We start from the raw sequence: 21,453 nt of genomic DNA, 5'->3' as shown, positions 1-21,453 counted from the left end.
TTATAATGAGTACTTTTTCATACTTGAGAGAGAGACGCAAGTCCAAGCAGTGCGTCCCGCGGAATGCGCCTCCGCTTTGTCAGCGGCGGATCCAGTTTTTCTCGGTGGGTCTACCAGCAACTCCTTTGTATAAGTAACCGAGATGTACATGCAATTAGCAGAAAATGGCTCTGTTTACCATGTTAAACGACTGTATGCATACATGTAGAGAGGAAAGAATAAGTAAAATCCATGTACTTGGACTTGAGGAATTCTATACCGGGTTTCCGGTATCCCTCCACTAAGCACGGGAAAATATAGCCCTGATCAGCGATTCGAAAACACCCGCGCGCGGTCTCTGCTTCGGTGCCACGTCATGTAATCCCTCATAGAATTAGCAGTAAACATTTACACTAAGGTTAGGTAAACTGGAAGAACCCTTTGAAATCGTAGACTCCGATGCACCGTATATCGAACACTTACTACTGTAGTAGGTAGTTTCATCTACAGCGGAAAGAATGATTGGATTTGTTGTAGATGGCTAGTATTTACTTTGCTGCAGGATGGAGGCTTATTCTTCCATGGCTTTTTCTTGGACACGCGCGACTGCACATGAGAGGGCACAAGTTACGGTAAAGAATGCTCGTCGCTGGCAGCAACCTCACGCTCAGCTTTGGCCATAGCACATCTAGCGAGCCTAGCAAGCTCGGTGGCGAAATTGTTTAAGAACCTTAGATGAATCATCGGGCCCACCGTCAGCGTCCGGATGGGGATCTTGCCGATCAGATTCGGGACCCCCTGCAGCACATCCGCCAGATCCGCCATGGCAGGATCTCTTGGGTTTCTGAGGATGTTGCGAAAGAGCGTCAGGATGGAAGTGATCGCGTAGAACATGACAACCCTATCGAGATGCGCAGCGTCAGTCAATTGACCTTTCCCCCCCACCCCCTTGTTCTTCGCAGCTCAGGGACGTACCAAAAGCATTCGCCTGCGACCACGGGCAATGCGGTCTGGAGGAATGCCAGACTGGACCGACTGGCCCTGATGGCGAGACTCAAACTCGAACATATCCCGGGCCCATCGTGATGCCGCTCGGTGGCTTGATGGATGATGGTGACGCAGTGGTAGTAGGCCAGTCGCAGCATCACGGCCTGTGTATTAAGCTGGGCGTCGACGGGCATTCCCACGGAGAATTGAAGCGTCGGCCGGATATCCGGAGCCAGGCTCAGGCGCCAATGTTCCAAGGCCTGGTCGAGGCGGCGAATTTGGGCGAAGAACTCCGAATTGGATCTCTGGCACGCGGTCGCGGAGTAGAGAGCCTCGTAGATCTCGGCTTTGAGCTGGGAGAGACGAAGGTCCCAGGGATAGAGAGGGAGCATGGCATCCGTGATGGCCAAAGTCTGCTCGGGGTGCTGCAGATTGGTGTCCTGCAGCTGTGCGTAATGTGTCGGGAGGTCCAGGGAGCAGAACACCCCGGATATCGACGGGGGCTGTCCAGTTCTGAGGCAGAGATCCTGATCAAAGGAGTAGCAGAGCCAGAACAGGTCGCGCAGATGGCATTCGGGTATGCTCTTGTGATAGATGGTGGGGCCAGGTCTCGCATGCGCACCCAGCTTGAATACTAGACGGCTGGCCATGGACACGGAGACCGCCGCACTTTGTAAGTCACCTAGGAAGTAATGGTGCTGTGTCTGATGGTAGGTAGCCTTTAGTCCAGTTCTCTCGGTTCCAGTCGGAATCAACTTACAAGCATGACAAGCGCCTGAAGACCATCCATGGTCATTTCATTGATGATCGGGACTGTGAAGCTCTGGGACGCTATGGCATACGCCTCGCAGTCCAGTGCATCGCCCAGATCATTCTCCAGGCCAAAGATCGCCACCACCGACAATAAGGCATAGATGCAGGACTTGGCACTGTCGGAACCATAACGGTGTGGCCCGTACGCGAGATCCAGGGTGTTGGCGAACAGTGACTTGCTGATGACCGGAAACACGAGGCTCTGATATGATGAACAGTATGAAGCAACACTTCGCTCCACCATGGGGCGAGCGGGGAGCTGAGGTACGGCGGAAGAGTCCCGGACAGGACCGACTCTGGCCCATGGAAGCTCCAATGTGCTCAATTTATCCATGTTCACGATCTCCCCGGTGCGAGATTCCACCCATGCCCGGCCCTCATCGGCGCTATCTCGCTTCCCGTTGAGATACATCAACCCCAGATTGACCATTGAAACCTCTGGCAGTGGGATTTTAGACGATTACCGAATAGAGCGCAGAAACGAAAAGTCTTATACATACTCGTAGAGGAGGAATGCGGCCGCATGGCAAGCGGCTCATCCCAAGAGCCCCTGGCGGCATTTGGGTCCGCTTCCGGGGCTTTTCTGTACAGTACATCAACCATAGATCAGACTTGGAGTTTTTGTGAGGAGGCGGCGGCGGCTGTTCGATTCATACCTTTTATTGGAGCCCCGGGCCAGTCGGCTATACGTACAGGCAATATTACGGTGCAAGCAATAGTTACATTGGTGGTTGTCAGCCTCACACTTGATCTTGGAGTCGCCATCAGTCGTCAGTATGCGCGTGGCAAGGCCGAAGGGAAAGAAAGGGCGTCACCTTTTTTTTGTAGCACGAGTCGCAGGCAACGACCCGATCTGCCGCATTAGATGAAGATAAAATCTTGCTAGATCTCGAAGCAGCGAGAGAAGAGTGTTCAACCATAGCAGTAGAGCAAAGCAGTCCCTGAGTTACGATAGCAGGACACGGCAAGGTTGCAGAGAGATTACAGATTACTTTCTGCAGGGCCGCCCAGCTCGGCGCCAGTCTTACATTCTTACATAAGGCATGAAATCATTTGCAGTTGGTCATTTATATAAAATAGCTAGAATAAAATATCACAAGCGAGCGTTAGTGGTGTAGCGGTTAGCATTGTTGCCTTCCAAGCAATAGATCGGGGTTCGACTCCCCGCTGACGCATTCTTCTTTTGCTTTTGCTTTTTGTTTTTGTTCGGGCGCATAAGCGGATAAATCAACCTTGGCAACTGGCGACACATTTCCAACAGGTAAACAAACTCTGTGCTATTCAATCTGCACCTGGAAAAAGAGCATTGAAGTTTCACTTCATTATCCATCAACAACAGCACAACTGAAAAAGCAACAGGTGCCTCATTTCCTCTCCGCGTATGCCTCGGGGTAAGCAACCTCCGCCTCGACGGAGACGGAGCGGCCCTGTGGTGTTTCCGCACGCTTTTCCCTGTACGCCTCCGGGTACGCAATGTTCTCTTCGACGGAGTGGGTTGCTATCAGAGCATAATTGATGTTAGTACCGAATGTTTCCCAACTGAACCAGAGCGAGTTGGATGTTCTTTACCTTTGCTATTGGAGGTGGGAAGTGCGAGGACTAGGAAGCTCCCAGCCCCCAAGAGGATCATCGCGGACAACAGCTTCATCTTGAGACAGGTGGTTCGGCAAAGAAGGGATATAAGATCTTGATATGCTGATTTTGCTGCTGAGACCGACGCTCTGGGCTTCTCAGATAAAAGAAGATGATATGGACGGGGATCGGGTTGGAAATGGACGCAAACTTCCTCTCTCCTTCTCTTCCTCTATCTGCCCCGGACACTGTGAGGTAGAGACGCCGACTTATAGACCTCGATACCGCGCCCAGCAACCGACACCCAGACAGCAAGCCCTGGGACACAAAGGAAAAGAGAGGCAAAACTCGGCTGCTCCAAGCCCACCGATTCCTCGCATGCTATGTGTGTGATGTGTAATGTGAAGCATTAGCGGCATGCAAGTGATGAGGATGCACTCGGCTGCACACATGATCTATACTGAGAACGGATTGACTTGCAGCGCAAATACACTCTTGTCCTTCCCAACCCCAAGCAGAGAAAAACTCATTTGAAGACAAGGGACTGCTACTACGGTGCCATCGCGCGAGATCACCGCCGGATTGAAAACATGGAGACAGAGTCACAGCCCTTTCTGACGCCCACCGCGACAGATGGTGACCAGCAGCAGCAACAAGGCTGGTGGCCTCAGGTTCAGCATACGTGCAAATCCAGCTTTTCTAAACGAGTCGCCCTTTGGATTGGAGTTCCCGTTCTCATAAATGCATTCGTTTTGATATCTCTGGCTTCCTGGGTTGCGCACCGTTCGAGCCCAGCATGTTCATTGACGCGGGGAGAAGGCAAGCTTGGTGGTGGTTGTTTTGACATTGAGACTAAATCAAACTGACCACCATATAGAGCTTCGCGGCCTCCAACGCCACTTTGTTCCCACGAAATTCACTGACTACCCCCAAACAGCATATTTCCAGGATCCCGGCTCATTGACCGACGCAGCTTGGGAGGATCTACTTGGGGACATGTTCATCCGAGTTTCAACCGAGGAACTGGACCTGGCAAACCAGACCTCAATCTCGCTGCCTCGAGATGACAAGCACCTTGCTTGGCTTGGAGTCTACCACGACCTGCATTGCATTGTACAGCCTCCTTTCCTCCTCCCCTACCCAATCAAAAACCCCCATGATGAGCTCTATTAGCAATCATGTACTTACTTTGGGCTCAAGAACACCCTTCGCCAATGGATTCACCGGGACTATTACCATCCCAACTTAACAGCCGCAGAGCAGAACAAACTCGAATCCCACATTAGTAGGTTCCCATCGCATCCTGAACCCCCCACCCCCTCCTCGGCGAAAATGCCGCATGCTGACACTACTGCCCTTTCTGAGAAGGCCATTGCCTGGACATGCTGCGCCAGAGTGTCCAGTGTCACGCCGATGCATATCTGATGACCTTCCGGTGGACAGAGACCCAGCGGAAACCCGAGTTCAACCCCGCAATGCCCGTGCGAACATGTGTCGATTTCGATCTTCTGCGACAGTCACTGCAGCCTCGGTCAGTGGAGTTGGAAGAGATCCGAGGGTTGGAGAATCCACTGATGGGGAAAGAGATGTGATTTGCTGCTCAGGTCTACCTAAATGTTCGACTTGTGGACAGAACTCACTAGTTTGAGTATACAGCCGCACTTGTTTCCGTTTGCCAAAGATATTGGCCTAGTATCTAGCCGCTAAGTCATAGTCCAAAGGACTCCCACTGAGCCATCCATTGAGACAGATCCTCCCAGCTTTTGCACTGATGCTCGGTCCCAAATCCGGTCACTCCACCCAGGGTTTCGTTCTTGAGCTCCACAATCAGGTCAGGCTGGCACATTAACGCCAACCGGAGTAGTTCGAGGCAATGACGGATGTGGTGCGGCGAGAGCATGTGGGGAAGATCATCGTCGTGACTGGTGAGGTTGTTCTGGCCCCCGGATACTGCCATGTCGTACAAGCCCCAGTAGCCCTGTCGGATGCTGTTCTGTCGCGTTCCATTTTCGTCAGCTAAAGTCGTTGCTTCTTGATTTGAGTGGGATGTGGGGGGTCCGAAGAACTCCGTACCAGGCAGTGTAGCTGGTGATACACAGCAAACGCCGATCGGTGATCAGCAATAGTAGGGTGCTGAAAGAAGCCCTTGCGTTTGGGGAAGAGTCCCTCCCACAGATCGTTGGTCAGGGGAGATCTTTCGTCCTGGAATGCGCTGTTGTATTCAAACACGGAGGGCGTGGTTGCCACTAATTCGTGGGCATAGATGGCAGTGTATCAGCTCTCTCTTCTTCTTTCACTCAATGAAGGAATAGCAGTCAAGTACTCACAGGGAACCACGGGAGGGGCCTGGTATCTCCCCGCAGCAAAGGCCACTAACAACAGGAGTGCAGCTAGCAGGGAGTACCATAAGAATCGAGGCGTGTTTGCTCTCAATCTTGCGCTGATCTCACCAGACTCCTGATCGCCGATCAGTCTGTATTTAGGAACTTGCGCCACGGTCATGGAGGTAGGAGCTTCCGGGGGGGGTTGGAATTGTAGAGAGTGACCCCGATGATTGACTGAAAGAACTCCACCTTTATACGCACTGGCATGGGAAACAAGCAATGGAAACACGCAATGGAAACAAGCTCAGTTGAATCTTACCTTATCGATCCTTCTTTTGCCGACTGATCCAAAATGCCTAGGCCCCCACACTCTTCGACTCCAATGGCAAGCCTTACTTCCTAACGGAATATTCGTGCAGCTACCTAGCTGTCTGCACCCTTCCCTCTTACCCATTATACTCAATGAATTTTGACTCTAGCGAGGGCTATATGTAGAGAGGTGAGAAGTTTCTGACAACCATGAGCGACAACAATTCCAAACCTTTCTGTGTGTGAACTCGTGTCTCTCGCCCTGTGAAAATCCGACCGCGCAGCAATGAGCGCCACCGGGCCAACAGGAGTTGACCTTTCAGCGGATCAACGGCCAAAGATTGTAGCTGTGCTAGTTACGACTTGGATCTTGGCCTTTTTGACGGTCTCGCTAAGATTTACCGCTCGAACTTTGGTCAAAGCCGGACTGTGGTGGGATGATTGGGTGGTTCTATCGTCGCTGGTCTCTCCCCCCCCCCTTCTTTTCGCGGCTGATCGTTTTGAGAGCAATATCCTAACCATCGAGTCTAGATTTTCGGGGCCATTGTGTCCCTGCTGCCGGTTGTCTGGAGTTAGTTCCCACCCATGCTGCTTGCTTCGAGAGTCCAGCGACTAATCTATGTACTGTACAAACAAACATGCAGACGTTCGACATGGGTTAGGGCTGCATGTCTGGGCTGCGCCTCCCGGCTCGGTCTCAGCCTTCCTCAAATCCTTGGTCATTGCAGAGCTCTTCTATGTGGCCGCCACCGTTGCCATCAAGCTTTCCATTCTGCTCTCCTACCGACGAATTTTCCGAGTTCCTCATGTGCAGAAGGCGACCACATTTGTGGCCTGGATCGTGTTTGCCTGGGCTCTAGCTTGTGTAAGGATAGGACAGAGACCGCCCCACAAACAACAACCTGTTTCCGCTCTTTTGTTTGCCTTGCTGATCCATAGGCAAACCCCGAAACAGATCCTCATTGTTTGCTTCCAATGCATCCCCTTGCAGGGGTATTGGGACAAGAGCATCCCGGCCAAATGTGGAGTCAACAACCGCGATTACTTTCTGGGAAAGTCCATCCCGGACACGGTCACCGACATTGGGATTCTGATGATCCCAATGAGAGCCATCTGGGAGCTGCACACCACCCGAACGCAGAAGACAATTCTCACCCTGACTTTCTTGATGGGGGGCCTGTGAGTATAACATAACCCCGCGGTTGGCGGCACTAAATGCTGACTGCATGTTTTCATGTGACTCTAACTCACTATCTAGCGTGATTGTCATCTCCATCATCCGACTCGTCTGCCTCATGAGTGTCGATCTTAGCTCCGAAGACATTACGTGGAATTTCGTCCCGTATCTGATCTGGACCTGCGTAGAGCTGAACATCGGCACCGTTGCCGGTAAGCCTCCCCACCCACTGCCCGCAACCGTCGTACGGACTGACTTTTGAGGGCCACAAAGCTTGTTTGCCTTGCCTGCGGCCCATTTACACATATTTGAGGGACAGGACGGGGCTATCTGGTAGTCGTCCCAGCGCGGGGTCCTTTCCAAACTCCCAAGGCAAGATTTGTTCTGGCCGCACTCCGTGGCGGCTGTTTTCGGACGACGACGAGTACCGGTATGGAGATCAGGTTCCTATGCAGGCTGGTGGGGGGATCACCGTCCACCATGGCTACTTGGTGCAGACAGAAAGCGCCTCACGCAGTGGCGGCGACGTGTCATCCCATTGAGCAATGTGTATGTACTGTGAATACTGGGCACTATACCGAGCTGCAAGTGCTGCACCGCACAAACCCACTAGGAGCAGCAGATCACTAGTGGTTACAATCCAGCAGCGAGAACAGAGCCTGAGCATTAGAACATGGACAGATAATGCAGACTCACTGCCTTAGACGCTGCCGATCATCATACAGGTTCTCATACGTAGACTAGTCTGTGTTTGTGATGAGCTCGTGCATCATCCCCACCGCTTTTCCCCTCTTCGGGTCTATCTCCCCTTGGAAACTCCGGTCCTCAAATAGAGCCTACAGCAGAGCTTCAACACCCTCATCAATCTCTCAAGGAAAGGCAATCCTGACATCAAACCCCAAGCCCCCAATCATGACCTCCTCGACTCCCACCACCTATTTGCTCCCACGCGATCGCTTCGAAGCCACCAGGTATGCGCACCACACACCCGAGACTTTCCTCACCATGCTAACCCCCAACCCTAATTCTTAGGCTCTCCTCCCAGCATCTGCTCTGGCAACTCCACACCAGCTATCTGCTTCACCCCGACATTCCCCTAAAGGATGGTATGACTATCGCGGACATCGGGACCGGAACTGGGTTAGGATTCCCCTTCCCTCCCTCTCTTCCCTCCTCCACTTCTTCCTGACCCTTGCTCCCATGCTCATACATTCAATCTGAGATCTGCAGCATCTGGGCCCTTGAACTCTCCCCTCACCTGCCCCCCAACGCCCAAGTCGTCGGCTACGACATCGCAAGCACCCACTTGCCCGCCCCAGAATACTGGCCCGCGAACGTACGCTTCGACCACCTCGACTCGCTCAGCGAGACGATACCCGAAGAACTAATCGGGCACTTCGACGTAGTGCACCTGCGCATGTGGGCGTTTGTCATCCGGGACAACGACCCCAGCGCGCTGATCCGGCATGCGGAGAGATTGTTGAGTGAGTATTTTGCCTTGCCCCAAGCCCCCAAGCCCCCAAACCCCCTTGAGGGTTTTTCGGCCAAGCCCCTTCCACCGGTTTACTGACATACCCAACCCCCCGACGCAAAGAGCCAGGGGGCTACCTCCAGTGGGAAGATGCCCGGTTCGGGAGTATCGTCACGCGCGAGGGCGACGAGACCGCGCTGCGGTTCCGGGAGCTGATGCGCCGGAAGTGGACGGTCACCAAGCATAATTTCCAGTATGCCTTGCACCCCCCCGCGGTGGGAGTCTACAACACGAGGTACAGTAGTACCTAAGCCTAACGTCTATGAAACCAGATGGCTCGACGAGCTCGATCGGCACGTCAACCGCCGCGCCGGGCTGGAGGTAGTGGATTGTCAGTACAAGCCGTGGGCTCCCAGCCTCATCCCTCTTGTGACGAATACCTTCATGCTTGCGCTGGAGAGTAGCAGTGCGCTGTTGGAAAGGCCGAAGCAGGCGGCGCCTTCGGTACCGAGCCAGGAGGAATGGTTAGATGCGTTGGCGGCGTTGTATGAGGAGATCCAGAAGCCGGGTGGGGCGCAGTTCCACTGGTTACCGGTTAGTGTTCTGGCGAGAAAGAGTAGTTGAGTCTATGTATGTATATAGTAGCTTTGGATAGCAGATATTAATCCGATATATGAAGACCAGACTGCTTGGTCGAGTGGTGGCGGGCCCTACAAATATAGGATGAAAGTGTATGTGGACTGCTTCGCCAGAATGGCTAGGCCGAATCTCATTTTGCGCGAGCTAGTTTTCGTTCAAGGGCGGCAACAAAGCCATATTGCATTACACTACCTATAAATGAGCATACAAGTCGAGACTAACAGTCATGCAGTCTACTCCCCCCTTAGCATGCGAGGATAGTGAGGCTGACCCGGGTCATCCATCGAGTCGATCAACGCCGCGATTCCCCGATTCAATCCCACAGCCACCGCTCGAGCACTCCATTCCTCCACCGGAAGCACATCGACATGAGCAGCACCCGTCTCCTTGATCACAAACTCCTTAAGATTGTCCAACGGAATCACAATATCGCCAACCTGGTGAGTGTAAGAGACACCCGCAGAGGAAGCCTTGGGCTTGTTCGCAAACACGGCCGTTAGAATACTCTTTGTCGCGTTGTGCACCGAGACAAAGTCGAGAGCACCCCGCAGGTTCTTCAGCGTCGGTACAGCGCGGGTCTTGCGCATATACGCGGCCAAGGCGTTCATCCAGTCGGTCTGCGCGGCGGCGCTTTGGGCATCGGCGCCCTCGCGGATGATGGTTGAGGGGCGGTGGATCCACACATTCACCCCGTGTTGTTTGTTGTACTCCTCAAGGAGACGCTCGCTGGCCCATTTGGCGGCTACGTAGCCGTGAGAGCCGTCAACCGGGGGCGGGTGCGCCGCAATCGAGACCTCGGGGAAGGAGGTGTAGTTGCCGAAGAGGGCCACGCCCACGGTAGAGAGGTAATGAATGGGTACCTTGCGAGCCGTGCAGAGGCGGATCAGCTCCTTGGTCGAGCCCGTGTTCGCGGCCTTGATCTCGGGGTAGAACTTGAGGTGAGAGGTGTCGGCGCTGTTGTGGATCACAGCATCCGCGCGGCTGAAGATCTGAGCCGCTTTCTGTTCAGAGAGACCGAGACGGGGGTCTTCGAGGTCACCTGAGAAGTACTGGATTCGGCTGTCTTCAACCAGCTCCTTTGACTGTAGGCGCTCGTCAAGACGGCGGGTGGCGAGGCAGATGATTTCCTTGACGGATGGGTCTTGCAGCAAACGCAGGAGCAGGTGTCTGCCCAGCAGTCCACTGACACCCGTGAGCACGATTGTGCGAGGACGGGCGGCAGGAGCCACGCTGGTGTCAATATTCGCTGCCTGAGGCAATGCGATCTCGGCCTTCCAGTCGATGCGAATAGGTCCCTTCGATACGAGTCCTGTGGTGGCTTCCAGGCTGGTAGGGGTGCTAGTTCCGGTGTAGCCGCTGCTGGATTCAGTGGATGTGGCATCCTGGTTGGAGTCCACTGAGGAGCTGGTCTCATCATTTGCAGCAGGTGGAGCAGGCTGGGAAGCATTGTTCGTGGTAGGTGGCTGATCAGATGGAGATTCTTCACCTCCAAGTCCAGGCAGCAGCGAAGCTGGGACTTGCGCGGCCACAAGGTCGGCCAGCTCGGCCATAGTATCATTGCCCATAATCTTCAAGACCGGAACGCTGACTTCGAAGTTCTTCAGGAACCACGAACGGATATCGACCGAAATCAAGGAGTCGAGACCAATATCACGGCTCCTCATTGCCATCAAGTCCTCGTCGGCAGTGTTCATCTGCAAAACATTGCGAAGTTGCATGGCGAATCTCCCTGCTTGATTTATTATGGAATGTATGAGATTGCGACAGGCGGAAACTTACCCTTGACGACAGCAAGCACATCGCTGGTTGACTTGCAGGCAGCAAGCTGATCCTGGACCGAGGTAACAACCTCATTTCCTGCGTCCGTCCCGTTCTTCTCAACTCGGTGAACGACAAAGTCGAAGAATGCAGGGTTGGAGTGCCACTTGGGCGCATTCTCCGTGTCGGCAGCAGGGATATCCAAAAGCCCGGTGGTGAGCTCGGCCTCGTCGCCAGAATCCGGACGACCGGCATCGATACCCTCCGCAAAGAGCTGGTGGTAATCTTGCTCTGACAGGTGCATCAGCGCCATCTTGGACACAGTCAAGTCAAGAGCCTTGCTGGACTCGCGCTCCATGTAACCAGCACCGATAATAGCACCCACATTCAAAGCAGTAGCTGCCAGACCGCGCTTGCGACGTTGAGCAGCCAGACTGCACATGAAAGTATTCGCCGCCGCATAGTTTGCTTGACCCAGGTTACCAATGACACAGTTGATAGACGAGAATAAAATGAAGAAGTCCAAATTGGCGTTCTTGAAGATGCGGTCCAGGTGAATGCTTCCGTATACCTTCGGGCGGAACACTTCGCTCATCAGTTCAAATGACATGTTGCGGATCGAGACGTCTCTCAGCACCATGGCTCCGTTCAGGACACCGATGATCTGCGGCATAGTCTCGCAGATAGACTGATGAGCAGCACGCAGAGCAGGCTCGTTTGTCACATCGCAGCGTACAATAGATACAATGACACCATTGCGCTTATGAGCCTTGATCCAGTCGGGGGAGATATTGGGGTTACGGCTAGTCAAGACAAGGTATCTCGCGCCTCGTTCAATCATCCAGTCGGCCAGAGAGACACCAAGAGCGCCCGACAAACCACACAGCCAGTAGGTCTTGTCGCCCTTGAAGAACGAAACCGAGTCCAACCGGCTGACGTGGACAGGATAGGTCTTGGAACGAGTCCAGTCGATGATTGTGGTGGGCTCTTCAGGGCTTGGCTCGTTCAGAAGATCATCAATACAAACAGTCCGAGACACCGCTTGTGAGATCTTTCCAGCCTCGGTCTGCACACTGACCAGAGCACGCTGTAGGAATTGGCCCAGGAAGGGCGCAGACGAAGGACTGCTCTCCCAGCCAACCGACGAATATAAGGTTGCCCTGGACTCCTTCCTGCAGTGTGAAGGAAGGCTAGACATGATGTTTGACTCGATCTCAGAGTGCTCGCTAGATAAGCCGACAAAGCTAGCGGTGTCGAGAGGTAGGATATCAGACACCTCGGACTGGGTCAGATAAGGCTCAAGCTTAGTCCAAGAGACAGGAACGTTCTCCTGCGTCGAGTCCGCTACGAAGAAGGCGCGGACATTCTTGCTTGCCGCTTGGCTAGCAATGGTACGTGCCAGAAGCTCAGTGGAGTTGTGCACAACAACCGTATCCCCATCAATGAGAGGGTCGACCACAGCCATGGCGACGAGACGAGCAGCCAGTACAGTCAGAAGGTCGGCGTCGGCTAGCGTCGAAACGGGCAGCGGAACTGCCGAAGCCTTGGGCACATGGATGACCGACAAGAGAGATGGCACAAGAGCCAGGAATCGTGCCTGACTCTCGGGCTCGGTCCCCAGAACAAGGAACTGATGACCATGCGGCGTGCGAAGGGCCGACAGCACGGCATGGCTAATCTCAAGGCTGATTTGAGACTTGGTATCAGCAGGGCTAGCCCAACGTGAAAGCTCTGTCAATTTCCATCCCTCGGTCTCCTTGTGCAGGGCTGCAGGGGCTTTGCAAATGTCAGCCTCCTTGGTAATCGGGCGGCGAGCTGAATTGTAGCGGTCATTGCGGGCCTTGATGTGTCGGAGACGGGGCACGAGCTCCTCGCCCTCAGCATTGATAACGATCTCCGGTTCCAATGGCCACGGAAGGTGCTTGCCCGACGAGGCAGAGGCATCGAAGCGTAGAATTTTCTCGACCAGGCTTCCGGGCTTGAACGAGCTTAGATCTGCGATATCAATGTTCTGGAATTGCAGAGCAGGGGCTTCGAACACCGCAGTACGAGCAAAGCCGACCGTCATGTTAGACCATGGGTCCTCGTTAAGCCGACCACTGGTGACCCAGAGAAGCTTGATGGGAGCAGAGAAGAGCGTTTTGAAAGCGAGCCACTCATCGGGTGTCATATCTTCGAAGACAGGCTTGTCCAGCTCCGACAAGCTGACGACTGTGGTATCAGCATCGATCAGATCGAAGTCTATTTCCGTCAACTTGTTAAAGGAGTGGAGCTCGTGGGAGGTATCTTTGAGAATACTCTGGACAGGCCGGATCAGAGATAGAGTCTTCGGTGTGCTTCCCCCAATAACGACGAGCTTCTTGATAGGGTACTCAACTGCAGCCGAACCTTGCAGGACTTCAGGACTGACAGGCTCGCGCAGGAAGCTAACCCGGTCATCCACAGCTTGAGCAGCAAACACAGTCATACCAAGGATATCCTGGAATGACTGGGGTGCTGTTGCATCAATACCAGAGAACCCACTACTCCGAAGGAGTCTCTCCCACTCGGAGTAAGAGACGAATGGTGACAGAGGGCGGCCGGTATCTGCACCAAGCCACCAACCCGGCAGGGATCCAAAGATAAATCCGGCACTGCCATACGGTTGCCCATTGTTTGTACCTTCTCCGACGATCAGAAAACCGCCCGGCTTGAGCAGCTTACGGATGTTGCGCATGGTGAGCTCAAGATCCGGGGTGGCGTGGATGACGAGGAAAGCGACAACCACGTCACAGGTTCCCTCAGCGTAGCCCTGAGCAACGGGATCCTGACCACAATCAAAGGTCTTGAAGACCATACGATCCTTGTGAGCAGAGAATGTCTCCGCAGCACCTTCGAAGAAACCACTGGACACGTCTGTGAAAGTATAGGACAAGAATCTCGAGTCAAGGTTCTGCAGGATTCTTGTTGTAGCACCTCCGGTACCAGCACCAACTTCCAGGATGTTGAGATGAGGATAGCGCTCTGCTAGTTGGGCGATGATCTTGCCAATCCAGAAACCAGCCTCCCGCGAGCCAAAAGCACCCTGATAGTAGTTGTCGAGGATGTTGCTGACGCGCATCTCCTCCAGCATGTTGGTTTCACCTCGGAAGACACGCGGCATCTGTTGCCCAACCAGGTGCATCATGCGGTAATCGATGAGGTCCGAAAATTGTTCTGTGGCCGCACGGAGGTCTTCCAAGGAGTCTTTCAGCCATTCCTTCTTGGCCACCTTGTGCTCTCCATTCCGGATCAGGCTAACAATGTGGCGAGCATACTGAAGGTAATGGCTGTGAGGGCTATCCTTACCTCTCAGCGGAGAGTCGGCGGGCACCTCTGCATCCAGTTTCTTGAGGTAGTAGGTCGAGATACGCTCCAATCCCTCCAAGATCTCCGAATGATGTTTTGTCACAGTGGTATCCGACGCAGCCAACTCGCCATCGAGGCTGTTTTTGACCCACTGGTATTTGGAGAAGACCTTGCGATCGTCCTTAGCGGTCAAAGCACCCAGGGGCACCAATTCAACGCGCTGCATCTGAATTGCTGCACAACTGGAGTCATTGGTGTAGATACTGACATCACCCGAGAATCCAGCGGACTTTGTGGAGCCCAGAGTCGAGTCAACAGTGATGTCAGTCATGGACTTGCACAGAGCGGGATTGACACGGATGCTGCTCATGCTGGTAGGTAGATGCATGTTCAGAAGCTGGTCATCATCGGGGTAGCTGTACGCAAGAATGAGAGACTGGATGCCACCGTCCAACTCAGCAGGATGCACCAGCAAGGGCGGTCCGAACGTATCGCGCGATACTGATTTCACAGCACACACACTCGTTCCCAGCTTCCGCCTAAGCGTGTGCAGAGACTTGAACGATCCTTCGAAGCCGTATCCCAGCGTAGCCAAGAGATTGTAGAAACGCTCATTGTCTACTGTGATCATGTGAGCTGGCTTGGTAGCTCGACGAGGAAGAGTGGTCTCCAAGGACTTCCCGAAGATGATATGGAGATCCGCTTCAGCTACCAGGGCGAGATCCTCCTCTCCGAGGCTCGCGGAGTAGGTGAATTTGGCTTGGACGTGGTTATCGCTTAATTGGCGAACGTCAGACAGCGAAGTCTGCACCTCGATACCAGCGTCGTCTTGGCTGAAGGTCAAGGCCTGGTGGATGACAAAATTCTTCAACTCGAAGATACGAACATCGCGCTCTCCTGCAAGGACCCGAGCACCCTCGAACGCCGTACAGATGTATCCTGCCGCAGGAAAGACTGTCTGATTCTGAACTTGGTGACCTGAAACCCATTCGATCTCGCTGGCGCGAAGCAGGTGTCCCCAGCTCAAATGGTGAGCTGCGCTCTCCGGCTTCATGGTCCCCAACAACTGGTTGAATTGCTGGATTTGAGAACGGTGCTTCTTTGATGCTCGCGACTCATGACGGTAAGAGGCCTCATGGTTCCACTTATAACTTGGAAGGCCCTTGACCACGCGGAGGGTGGACTGGTCGTCATTCACCGCAAGATCAAATCCAGTCAAGTCGAGTTTCTGCCCCCCGAGATGGCACCATAGAGATCCAAGACTCGAAGCCAGGCTGACCGCAGCATCCGATCCTCGGTTGAGCACACCATAGTATGGAATGCTCTTACCTAGGACTTCCTGGATGGTTTGCGATGCGGGTCCCTTCAAAGCCGGATGAGGGCCGACTTCGATTGCAGCCTGGTATTCGCCTCCTTCAAGAGCAAGCTTGAGAGCTTGATAGAACTGCACAGACCGAGCGACACTTGCGCCCCAGTATTCGTCACTGAGGTTCATGTCTGCTGTAATCTCGCGGCCATATACACTCGAGATCCAGAGACAGTTGTTCGATGTTGGCTCGATGGCGCGGACACCTGCCGACTTGACCAAGGCGACATAATCGGCAAGACGTCGCGATACGTGGTTGGAGTGGTAGGCTCGGTCGACACGAAGCTTACGGTTGAACTTGTTCTCGTCGTCCAAGATCGTTTTGACCTCGTCAATGGCATCCTCGTCACCCGAGATGGTCACACTAGAGGATGAGTTGACAGCGGCAACACAGAGGCGACCGGCGAAGAGCTCGTCTTCTACCAGAGCCTGCGCATCTTCTGGAGACATACCAGCCGCCAGCATAGCTCCTTTAATGTGAGGCCCGTTGGGACTTTCCATCTTCGAAGCAAATCGACCACGGAAGTACGCCACACACATAGCGTCTCGCGCGCTCAAGTGACCGGCCGCGTATGCTGCAGCCATTTCACCCGAGGAGTGAGCAACGATGGCATCGAAATGAACGCCTGCGAGCTTCAGCAGATCCACCAACACGATTTGAACAACGGTGGAGAGGAAGGAGAAAGCACCCGTCAAAACCCGCGAGGAATTAGCGGCCGCGCGAAGCTCCTTCTCGAGTGAGAAGTCAGGGCGAATTTCCTCGGGAAGTTGCTCAATGTGACCTTGCAGGTCCTGGACAATCTTCCGAGCTGTGGCGGACTTCTCAATCAGCTCAGCGCCCATACGAGCGTACTGCGCTCCTTGGCCAGTGAAAATGCCGAGAACCTTTGGCTTCTTGCCTCCCGAGGGAGCCGGGAGTCTCACGCCCAGATCTTCAGCCTTGGTTGCTTCCAATTCACCCCGAATCTTTGCCACCAAGTCATCGGCCGATGCAGCAGCAAATGAAATGCGGTAAGGGAACTCAGACCGACGTTGCTGCAGGGTGTATGCCAGGTCGCGCAGATTGAGGGATGTGTTTTCTTGGATATAATCAGCGTACGCGGAGAGGCTTGCACGCAGCGATTGACGGGTGAGGGCGGAGAACACAAAGGGGGTAAATTGATTCTGGATCCCATCCTCAATCAGCTGAGGGCGCTCGTAGCTCTCCAGAATAGCGTGGGCATTGGCACCGCCGAAGCCGAAACTGTTCACACTGGCTCGTCGTGGCTGACCAGGGACGACTTGAGGCCAATGCTTGGCCGTTGAGGGTATTTCCAGGTTTGCAGTGAAAGGAGCCACTCGGTCGCTTAGGTTGTTCAACAGCATATTAGGTGGTACAGTCGAATGCTGAAGAGCTAGCGACGCCTTGAGCAGGGCAGCCAGGCCTGCAGTACCCTCGGTATGTCCAAGGATGGTCTTGATCGAGCCCACATAGAGACGGTCATCCGTGGTCTTAATGTCAAAGTCCTTACCATAAAAGGCCCGCGAGATGGCTTCGGCCTCGATCGGATCTCCTGCAGGCGTACCTGTCCCGTGCGCTTCGAAGAATTGAGGCCGGTCGGACGCCTTCTCCAAATCCAGGCCCGCTTTGGCATAGGTCGCACGGATCAAGGCCTGCTGGGCAGCAGCGCTGGGCATAGTGATACCGGTGGTGGCTCCGTCCTGGTTAAAACCAGTCTCGCGAATGATGCACTCAATGTCATCTCCATCCTCAATCGCGGCACTAAGAGTCTTCAGAACGCAGGCAGCAACACCATCTCCACGGGCGTAGCCGTTGGCATCCTTGTCCCACATCTTACTGCGGCCTGTCATTTAGGTCAGCCCACCCATTCTGGAAGTTAAGGATCTTAGTACTAACCGTCTGGAGACAGCATCTTCAGCTTGCTTTCCATAATGTAATTCTCTGGACCCAGCAGTAGATTAGATCCACAAGCCAGAGCGATCCGGGACTCCCCAGCTCGGAGCGACTGCACGGCCAGGTGGACCGCCACGAGACTGGAGGAACAGGCGGTATCCAAGGTCATCGATGGCCCGTGCCAGTCAAAGAAGTACGAGACACGGTTCGACAGAATGCTCCGTCCAATGCCGGTGGCAGCGTAGACTGGAGCAGTTTTTGCTATTACAAGCCTCCTGTGTCAGTAGACTCATATCCCGAGCAAAATCGAAAGCATAACTTACGATCACGTAACAAGCTGGCCTCGTAATCACCACACATGAGGCCAACATAGACACCCGTGTCACTGCCCCTGAGGGCATCTATTGTCAGCCCGGCCGACTCGAGGCCCTCGTAGACGGTTTCCATCAAAAGACGTTGTTGAGGGTCGATGGCCTTCGCCTCCACCGGCTTGATCCCGAAGAATTCGGTGTCGAAAGCGGTGACATCCTCTTCTAGCACGTAGGAATGTCGAACGTTGCTGTGACCATGGTACGCTGGGTCAGGGTGATAGTAGTTCTCGGCATTGAAGCGACTGTTGGGGATCACGCTGCGAACATCGCGAGGGTTGCGAAGGAGATTCCACAGCTTCGAGGGCGACGATGCTCCGCCAGAGAAGCGACAGGCACTGCCCACGATGGCAATGGGCTCGTTCTGGTGAGTGGTTATAGCCATTGTGAATAGCGGAAGGGCGCAGGTGAAGCAGCGGCTGATCTCTTGAGTGACTGAGGCGTGTTGTGGGTGTTGTGGGTGTTGAACAGACACTTGGTTTATTCTCCTCCACCCAAGTCGAGCGGCTTCTGGCATCCTTTAAACTGTCCCTTTCCTCACCAAGCCATTTGCACCAACTGAATGTCCTCACCCCATAGATCCTGCCGAAGTGTATTGATCGGAGAACCTGGAGCACGGTGCACTTGGGATCGACGTGCATCATCGCAGGCAAGAAGCATCCGAGGCTTATTACGCCGAAGATGTAAGGAGTCCCCGCAGATCTCCACACAGGGTGAAAACCAATTGCCAATGATGCCCAAGCAACTCGTGTGCTTCGGTAATTTTGCTGGCCCCGCTTGGTCTTATCCGGCATTTAAAAGGGTCAAAAGAGTGGCGGTGGACCCTCTGATGGTGATCCACGCGGAGTTACTCTGCGACCTCGTCAGTCGGTGATCGACATCTAAAGAAATAGGAGAATTATCCCGATCGCTTGCCACACTTGGAATGCTTGCATCGGGAATAAGCTATGAAGAACAATGATCGACCAGTAGTCCCTGCAAGTAACTCAGTCTCTTTAGTCTATTGATGTGGCTTGTGCCTTTTCCTTCGGACTGTCACTATGCCCGGCCTCCACTGCGCGCGAGTATACCAACGAGTGCAGTATTTTCGGCCATCATTGGTGCCGTAGGCGCCGTAGGCAATACTTCATATTTCCCGTCTCGAAATGGGAACGACTGATCGCATGGTAGATGCATAAGTGGCATGACATGGCTCGGCCAAAATGTCGAGGCATCGCCTCGGTCGCACAGGAGGTGAACAAGCCCCTAGTAAATATATCGAAACTGAGTATCTTGTATGTCGGTGACATCTTCACCGGCTTGGTAGGTGATCCCCGGGGAAATAATCGGGGTTTGGTCTCGTTTACAATTTTCCGACCGACAGATGTACCAGTACAGACTCAGTGCCACGATGAGCAGGCACCAGGTGACAATGGCAGTCACGACCCCCTCAAAAAACCGCGGTGCAGCACTGGGCTTCCAGAGTTGAGGAGCTGCAATACATCCGGTACAGTATCCAATGAAGAACAAGGCGTTGACCATGGGACGCTTGGTGTTGCCTTTGACGTTTGAGGCGCTAAGGCTCAGCACGACAGCTAGGATGTTGGGTAGACATGAAGCCTGCAATCACTCAGTCCTAGAGTCCACACTACTATTGCAGAGAATAAGAAAGAAGATGACGATGATGTCTTACCAGCCACGACGAGGCGATTAAACCCCAGCCAGCAGTGAGTGGCAGCTTGAGGAGGAGGATGTTTCCGACCAGGGGAGGGATGGTCATCATCATCAGAACCAAGCACCGATGATTTGGGAGTAGGTAGCACCCTGCAAGGCTGATCCATATCGCCAGGATCTGTACGGCTCCCGAGGGGGCCGTATACAGCATTGTCTGGAGACTGGTGTAGTTCAGGTTCTTGATGATGAGGGAGGCAAACTAAACCTGTCAGCGACGGTGGGTACGACCCCTTTGGAAACAAGACCTCACTGTCATCACTGGGGCCTGCATGGTGACCAAGACCCCGAAAATGAACATGAACCACGCCCGGATATCTCCCAATGTCTCCTTAATTTGTGCAACTGAGAACTGAGTTAGATCGCCGGCGTCCCGATCAAGCGTCATCCTTGCTTCAAGAACCTCCTTTTCACGCGGGGTGAGGAACCATGCTCTCTTGGGCGAAACAGGAACGACAAGCATAAAGAGACCGCCAATGCCACATGTTATGGCTCCGCAGATGAGGAACAAAGTCCTCCAGGGGGCGAGATTGCCGGGATTCGATCGCCCGATTCCGTACATGAGCAGACAGCCAAGTACCTGAGCCAAGCCATCCATCGTGATCCAAATCCTAGAGTAAGAGATTAGACTTCATCCGAATCGCAGGATCGCTCATTTTGCCTCACCCAACCCGCAAAGCATGTTCATTCTTTCTATACCAGATACTGGTCAGAGTGACGAATGCTGGGGCGACTGCTCCTTCACTCACTCCGAGGAGAAATCGTACGGCGGCAAAGTCAGCAAAAGACTGTGTGGCTGCCAGGCACATGCAGATTCCTCCCCATATGATACTAAGCCAGAAGAAAGGTTAGAGAAGCTTCCCAGAAGTGATTAAGGCTCCACATACATGGTGACTCCAACAAATCGCGTCAAGGGCAGGCGACTCATCAGATAAATGAAGGGATATTCCGCCACCAGCTGTCCTTGAAGCCTGTCAGCGAGATGCGTTTGGTGATTATCTTCGCGTTGAAAGTCATACCAAGGTAGAAAATCGAGGAGCACCAGGAGTACTGGGACCCCTGCAAGGAGAGGTCATCGAGAAGACCGAAGACCGAGGCATAACTCAAGCTCTGCTTGTCGAGAACTGTGATAGAGATGGTGATGGTGATGGTGAGTAGAAGGAGGAGGAGGAGGAGGAGGAGGAGAAGGAGGATGAAGTGAAGAGGGAAGAAGTTAAGGGGAGAAGAAAGAAAAAGGGAAAGGGAAAAAGGCAACTGGCGGGGATGACCAACACTGAAAGAAGAAGACCCAACACAACATCGGCAAGATGAACCGGTCGAGTTTCCTCACCACCTGCTTTTCCTCCTCTTTCGAATATATCACTCGATGACGGCTACCATCGCTGGCCTCTTTCTCCTGAGGTATCTGCACCATTTCCCAATCTCTCGATCAACAAAACTACTGCCTGAGAATGACTTCTGCTGATTTGTGATTGTTCCCACTCTAGGATGACTGACGAGACGACGATGAAGATGAATAGTACGCGACGTGAAGTTCTCCTTCATCAAGCTGATGCCAGCTGTCACTGAGTCCCCATTTATGCGTATGAGAAGCCCACCGCGATATGCAAGGGGTGGATCGCCGCCAAGAACCCAATACTTGCTGGACCAACGCGCCGAACGCGTCTTGCATCAATACTGGGCCAAGTCGAAAAGTGGTGGTGGCACATCAGTGGAACGAGTGAAACAAAAGAAAGAGCTTATATACCTATCATGCTTT

The 21,453-nt window shown here is 53.6% G+C and overlaps 7 protein-coding genes and 1 non-coding gene across 8 annotated transcripts; 4 read left to right on the top strand and 4 right to left on the bottom strand.

Annotated features, from left to right (window-relative positions):
- Positions 1-564: 564 nt before the first annotated feature.
- Positions 565-2,631, bottom strand: BO66DRAFT_391856 (transcription factor domain-containing protein). Its single transcript, XM_025647363.1, has 6 exons — positions 2,595-2,631; positions 2,436-2,530; positions 2,280-2,362; positions 1,727-2,217; positions 955-1,670; positions 565-880 (listed from the first exon to the last, which is right to left on the bottom strand). The coding sequence occupies exons 4-6, from the start codon at positions 2,207-2,209 to the stop codon at positions 607-609; spliced, it is 1,473 nt and encodes a 490-aa protein (XP_025504193.1). The 5' UTR covers positions 2,210-2,217; positions 2,280-2,362; positions 2,436-2,530; positions 2,595-2,631; the 3' UTR covers positions 565-606.
- A 251-nt stretch (positions 2,632-2,882) lies between these two features.
- BO66DRAFT_t156 lies at positions 2,883-2,954 on the top strand. Its single transcript has one exon. It is a non-coding gene; the product is annotated as a tRNA-Gly (tRNA).
- Positions 2,955-3,143: 189 nt separating this feature from the next.
- Positions 3,144-3,427, bottom strand: BO66DRAFT_438370 (uncharacterized protein; the record flags this gene model as incomplete). Its single annotated transcript, XM_025651051.1, has 2 exons — positions 3,144-3,277; positions 3,349-3,427. 2 exons carry the CDS (start codon positions 3,425-3,427, stop codon positions 3,144-3,146), a joined length of 213 nt encoding a protein of 70 aa, XP_025504192.1.
- Positions 3,428-3,941: 514 nt separating this feature from the next.
- On the top strand, positions 3,942-4,943 carry BO66DRAFT_438369 (oxidase ustYa family protein; the record flags this gene model as incomplete). The annotated part of the gene is made up of 4 exons (XM_025651050.1): positions 3,942-4,134; positions 4,229-4,464; positions 4,552-4,636; positions 4,720-4,943. The coding sequence occupies 4 exons, from the start codon at positions 3,942-3,944 to the stop codon at positions 4,941-4,943; spliced, it is 738 nt and encodes a 245-aa protein (XP_025504191.1).
- Positions 4,944-5,059: 116 nt separating this feature from the next.
- Positions 5,060-5,550, bottom strand: BO66DRAFT_322777 (uncharacterized protein; the record flags this gene model as incomplete). Its single annotated transcript, XM_025643778.1, has 2 exons — positions 5,060-5,344; positions 5,425-5,550. Coding segments are annotated over 2 exons (411 nt in total), but the record flags the coding sequence as incomplete, so codon positions are not given.
- Positions 5,551-6,270: 720 nt separating this feature from the next.
- BO66DRAFT_471359 (uncharacterized protein) lies at positions 6,271-7,703 on the top strand (the record flags this gene model as incomplete). The annotated part of the gene is made up of 6 exons (XM_025652853.1): positions 6,271-6,447; positions 6,516-6,555; positions 6,629-6,849; positions 6,940-7,163; positions 7,243-7,373; positions 7,435-7,703. The coding sequence occupies 6 exons, from the start codon at positions 6,271-6,273 to the stop codon at positions 7,701-7,703; spliced, it is 1,062 nt and encodes a 353-aa protein (XP_025504189.1).
- Positions 7,704-8,073: 370 nt separating this feature from the next.
- Positions 8,074-9,256, top strand: BO66DRAFT_438366 (class I SAM-dependent methyltransferase; the record flags this gene model as incomplete). Its single annotated transcript, XM_025651049.1, has 5 exons — positions 8,074-8,132; positions 8,194-8,301; positions 8,392-8,645; positions 8,762-8,885; positions 8,965-9,256. 5 exons carry the CDS (start codon positions 8,074-8,076, stop codon positions 9,254-9,256), a joined length of 837 nt encoding a protein of 278 aa, XP_025504188.1.
- A 212-nt stretch (positions 9,257-9,468) lies between these two features.
- BO66DRAFT_420409 (putative polyketide synthase) lies at positions 9,469-19,968 on the bottom strand (the record flags this gene model as incomplete). The annotated part of the gene is made up of 5 exons (XM_025649871.1): positions 9,469-11,000; positions 11,051-17,566; positions 17,620-17,877; positions 17,940-18,348; positions 19,948-19,968. The coding sequence occupies 5 exons, from the start codon at positions 19,966-19,968 to the stop codon at positions 9,505-9,507; spliced, it is 8,700 nt and encodes a 2,899-aa protein (XP_025504187.1). The 3' UTR covers positions 9,469-9,504.
- Between the last annotated feature and the right edge of the window lie 1,485 nt (positions 19,969-21,453).

The sequence above is a fragment of the Aspergillus aculeatinus genome (assembly GCF_003184765.1).
Source record: "Aspergillus aculeatinus CBS 121060 unplaced genomic scaffold BO66scaffold_23, whole genome shotgun sequence".
Classification (NCBI taxonomy): domain Eukaryota; kingdom Fungi; phylum Ascomycota; class Eurotiomycetes; order Eurotiales; family Aspergillaceae; genus Aspergillus; species Aspergillus aculeatinus.
This window is presented reverse-complemented; position numbering and strand designations above follow the sequence as displayed.

What these genes read in the sequence shown, in the direction of transcription:
- BO66DRAFT_391856 (XM_025647363.1), bottom strand. Translation starts at nt 2,209, where the DNA reads ATGGTCAATCTGGGGTTGATGTATCTCAACGGGAAGCGAGATAGCGCC. An exon ending in TTCAGGCGCTTGTCATGCTT is followed by an intron (nt 1,671 to 1,726) that starts GTAAGTTGATTC and finishes ACCTACCATCAG; the next exon opens with ACACAGCACCATTACTTCCT. An exon ending in GTCGCAGGCGAATGCTTTTG is followed by an intron (nt 881 to 954) that starts GTACGTCCCTGA and finishes GCATCTCGATAG; the next exon opens with GGTTGTCATGTTCTACGCGA.